Below are 4,313 nucleotides of genomic sequence, written 5' to 3'. Positions count from 1 at the left end.
ACGCCACGAAAGAACTGTTGGCTCGTAGAGGTAGAACGCGTTGCTTTAAAAGCTAATTATAAAGGTCCGGATTTATCACGAATAGTTTTATCATCCGCCGAACTCAGCAGAACTGGTAACAGAACATGCCCGTAAATCGCCCCCCCCCCCCCCCCCCAAAAAAAAAAAAAGGATTGTAAGCTGTCTAATGGACCCCCATCTAGAAGGGAAGGAGGTGCGTTTTGGCATCACCGCCAATTTTCATCAGGTACGTTTGCTGTATACCGGCAACCAGGGCCGTACCCAGAAATTTTTTTCGGGGGGGGGGGGGGGTATGAATTTTGGTAATGGGGTAGTATTGCTTACGTGCTACCTGGAAAAGATTTCGGGAGGGGTTCGAACCCCCAAACCTCCCCTCTGGGTACGCCCTGCCGGCAACCACACACAAAGCCCACGCTGAGAAGCATCCAGCTTCAAAAGCTGTCCACGACGCCGAAGGCTGGACGCGACCCGATCGACGTCGTTCGTCGCATATTTCTAAATTTATTAGCAAAATGCGCTAGGACTCCTCAAAGTGCGGCCTGTTGTCGAGCGGCACCGTGGTGTGCCGCTCCACCTCCCGTAGCACGTTGTCCACAAAGTCCCTGGTGGTGGCCATGCCTCCCAGGTCCTGCGTGTGCACCCGGTCCTCGTTGAGCGTCTTCTCCACGGCGTCCTTGATCAGGTAGGCGTGGTCGCGGAGGCCCAGGTGCTTGAGCATGTCCACGGAGGCGAACAGCGTGGCGGCCGGGTTGGCCAGGTTCTTGCCGACCAGGTGGCTGCCCGTGTTGCGGGTGGCCGTCTCGAAGACTGCGTACTCTCGGCCGTAGTTCCTCCCCGAGGTGATGCCCGGGCCGCCGATCAGGCCGCACGCCATGTTCACCAGAATGTTGCCGTACAGGTTGGGCACGACCACGACGTCGAACTGCGACGGCCTGCGCACAAGCTGCATGCAGCAGTTGTCGATGATCATGTCGTCGAGGACGATGTCCGGGTACTCCTGCGCCACGTCCCGGCACGTCTGCAGGAAGAGGCCGTCCGAGAGCTTCATGATGTTCGCCTTGTGCACCACGGTCACCTTCTTGCGCTTGTGCGAGCGCGCGTAGCTGAAGGCGTACCGCGCGATCTCGGTCGACTTCTGCCGGGTGATGATCTTCAGGCTTTCCACGACGCCCGGGGCGCTCTCGTGCTCCAGCCGGCTGTACTCGCCTGCGGACGGCGGGACGGGGTATACTGTTAATCAAAGCGCGTGGCGGCGAGAATGGCCGCGTCCAGTGCACATATGAAACGACACCTCCTCAAGCGTGGTACGATGTGAAGCTAGACTCGAAAATGGCACCGGGGCTCTATAAAAACGAGCACCCGTGCTTTTGCCTGGTTTTACACTCAAAAAAGGAGTAAAGAAAATGCTGGGGTCAAAGCGATTTTTGCTCGCCAAAATCGAAACGTTCAAGTCGCTGAAAATGCCGGAAAAAGGGAGATCTCGGCGCTGCCGCAGCAGGCGTACTATACAGACTCCATCCACGGGGTTGTAGCTTTTCCTTTAACTTTGCTTCCTCCGCCCTACTTTCAGGGTTGGAAGGGGGGAGCTAATCTTCGCAAAAATAGTTAAGTTCGCAAGTTTCCACCCACAATGTGAAAAAAAAAAAGGAGACACTTGACGTTGAATATTGATTGATTGCAGGGTTTAGCGCGCCGACACAACGCAGGCGATGAGGCGCGCCGTAGTGGAGGTCTCCGAATTAGTTTTGGCCACCTGGGGATCTTTAACGTGCGCCGAAATCCCGTACACACGGCCGTTTTTGCTTTTCGCCTCCATTAGGAAAGCGGTCGCCGCGGCCGGGAATCGAACCCGCGTCCACGTGCTCAGCACCACAACTTCACCTTAGCCACTGAGCCACCGCGGCGGGTTTTTGAAGTTGAATATTAATGATGGACCATACACTTGCCACAGAAAATAGCGTGGGTCGAAACGTGACACCTGATAAGGAGTATCATATGCGTTCGCTACAAGAAACTACAGATAATCTCTAAACTTTAGTTGCAATAGCAGATCGTATACGAGGAGCGTCATTCGGTGCGAGCAAGATTCGATCTCGCTGTGTAAGTGCATGCAATAAATACAAGACGACGAAAACACAGAACGAGCGCTGCTTCATTCCCCCCCCCCTCTAGCTGCGTTTAACTCTGTACCAATAGCTTGCCCAGCTAGCCACTTTAAGATTCGAACTGATTAATGTTTCCCGCGTTTTTCGTCGGGCGGAACATGCTTATTTCCTGAACAAATATGACCGCCTCCTCGGCGTAAACGTTGGGGAAACGTGGCAAACGGAAATACGTCTGTCCTAAGTCTAAAGACTCGGTGAGTGGTCCTACAAGAATGACCAGGCAAAGGTCCAGCAAACCGTTATCGTGTCCTTCTCTTCAGCGTTTGCAGCCTGAATTTTGCGGACATCGCGCCCATGGTTACCTTTTCTGTGCCCTAACGCTACCACCGTGATTTTTTTAGTCTCCTGGCCGCCGTTTCGAAACGACGGGATGCAAAGGCACGTACCTTGCGTTGGTGCGCCGCTGTGAGGTGCTGGGGGTACAGAATAGCCCTTGCCACAGTGCTTTTCTGCAGGGCCATTTTTGCTCCCCAATTTCTCAAAGTGGCGCACCAACTTAATAATAACACATGCATTTGTATGGCGCTACCACGTCGTTTCAAAACGACGGCCTCTCGCTTTAGAGAATTAACCCCCAAGACACATCGAGCGAGGTTCCTCGGAATGCCCACGTATTTCTTTTGTGACAATAACTTGCTTTGAAAAAAAAAAAGGAGCGAAACTACCAATGAGAAAGGAAAGCAAAAAATGTTATAGGGGCTTATAAATTGTTTATAAACCTTTAAAGTTTATAATATACCTATTACAAAGCTAGGAAAATTAAAAATAAAAACACTTCGGGGGTACAACAGGCACACTCTGCATAACCTTCCAATTTTTAAAACTGTATACAGAGGTAGTGCAAAGCGGCAGATCGTCGTAGTGAAAGCGGACGTCCAAGCCACACAAGATCGGCGCATCGCTTGCGACAAAATAGAATTACTGGCGTTATTTGATGACAGGCTGAGTAAGACGCCACATCCATCCCCCTCCCCTCTCCCTTTCCCCTCCCTCCACTCAAAATATCGGGGTTCCGGGCGCCGGCCACGGCCCTTGACCCCCAACCCTAGCTGTTCATGCAACATAGCAACCGTCGAAAACGGAGCTCGCCGCGGCAAGGCAGGCTCCACGGCAGGCAGCACGCACCTTCCGTGTTCTGGCGGATGACCACGATGTCAACGTCCTTGTGCCGGGTGCGAATTCCCGGGTGGTTTCGGCAGTGCACCAAGTTCACGTCTAGCTGCAGTCCGTTGCGCAGAGCCAGGTTGCGCGGTTCCACGGTGAGCGGGTTCTGCGTCTCCACGTTTCCCTTGATGGCGACGCCGTTGCGCCGTATGGAGAGCAGCGCGTTGGCCAGCGTCTCCGGCGTGTCGTCGACCTCGACCTTCTCGAAGTCGACCGGAACCTTGGCCTTGCGGAAGACGTCCTCCACGTGCGACATCATCTCGGGCCCGATCCCGTGGCCGGGCAGCAGCGTGACCAGGTAGCGGCCGCCGTACATCGACTTGAGGCCCCGCCGCTATGACTCCTCCGCCGCCTTGGACGACGCCAGCAGCAGACGACCGCACGCGGACGGGAGCAGACGGCAGCCGGCCATGATGGAAGAAGCGCGGAAAAGAGCGGATAACTACGCGGCGAGTACGGCGCGTTGCCAACGCAGCTGCGTGTTTCACGACGCGGCGTGCTAGCGAGAGGCAGCCTTGGCCAGCTACCGCCGCGTCGCGGCATTTGTGATAAGGGAGCAGGCCGTTCACTCTCCCACTGCCCCACTTTTTTTCTATTTTTGTATTGTCTCCGCCGGTTGTCTGCTTCGCCCTTACGCACTTCTGCGTATCGCGCATGACTCAGGTGCGAGCGGTGGAATCCGTGCGGACGCCCCCTCGCCTTCCGCTTGACAGGAGCGGATGCAATCGCTGCGAGTGCGATGCCTTCTTTCTAGTTACCGCTACCGCAGAAAATTTGAGTTGTGCGGAAACAGCCGCTGTGAGAAATTTATAAGATATGGGAAGTAAGAGTGCTAGCTTGTTGCCTTGAGTGGTTAGCCATACGATGCTTAAACAATAAAACAAGTCAAGATTTTATTGCTTCTGCTCGATTTGCGGCCCTGCTGTTGGCGCTGACGTATACCAAATGTTCCTGGCTAAAACA

At 54.3% G+C, this 4,313-nt stretch overlaps 1 protein-coding gene across 1 annotated transcript; it reads right to left on the bottom strand.

The window, feature by feature from the left end:
* Positions 1–502: 502 nt before the first annotated feature.
* Positions 503–3,848, bottom strand: LOC144162979 (isocitrate dehydrogenase [NAD] subunit gamma, mitochondrial-like). Its single transcript, XM_077693737.1, has 2 exons — positions 3,312–3,848; positions 503–1,227 (listed from the first exon to the last, which is right to left on the bottom strand). The coding sequence occupies exons 1-2, from the start codon at positions 3,664–3,666 to the stop codon at positions 539–541; spliced, it is 1,044 nt and encodes a 347-aa protein (XP_077549863.1). The 5' UTR covers positions 3,667–3,848; the 3' UTR covers positions 503–538.
* Between the last annotated feature and the right edge of the window lie 465 nt (positions 3,849–4,313).

This window comes from Haemaphysalis longicornis, unplaced genomic scaffold (assembly GCF_048455015.1).
Source record: "Haemaphysalis longicornis isolate Haplotype H1 unplaced genomic scaffold, Haemaphysalis longicornis Haplotype H1 scaffold_12, whole genome shotgun sequence".
Classification (NCBI taxonomy): domain Eukaryota; kingdom Metazoa; phylum Arthropoda; class Arachnida; order Ixodida; family Ixodidae; genus Haemaphysalis; species Haemaphysalis longicornis.
This window is presented reverse-complemented; position numbering and strand designations above follow the sequence as displayed.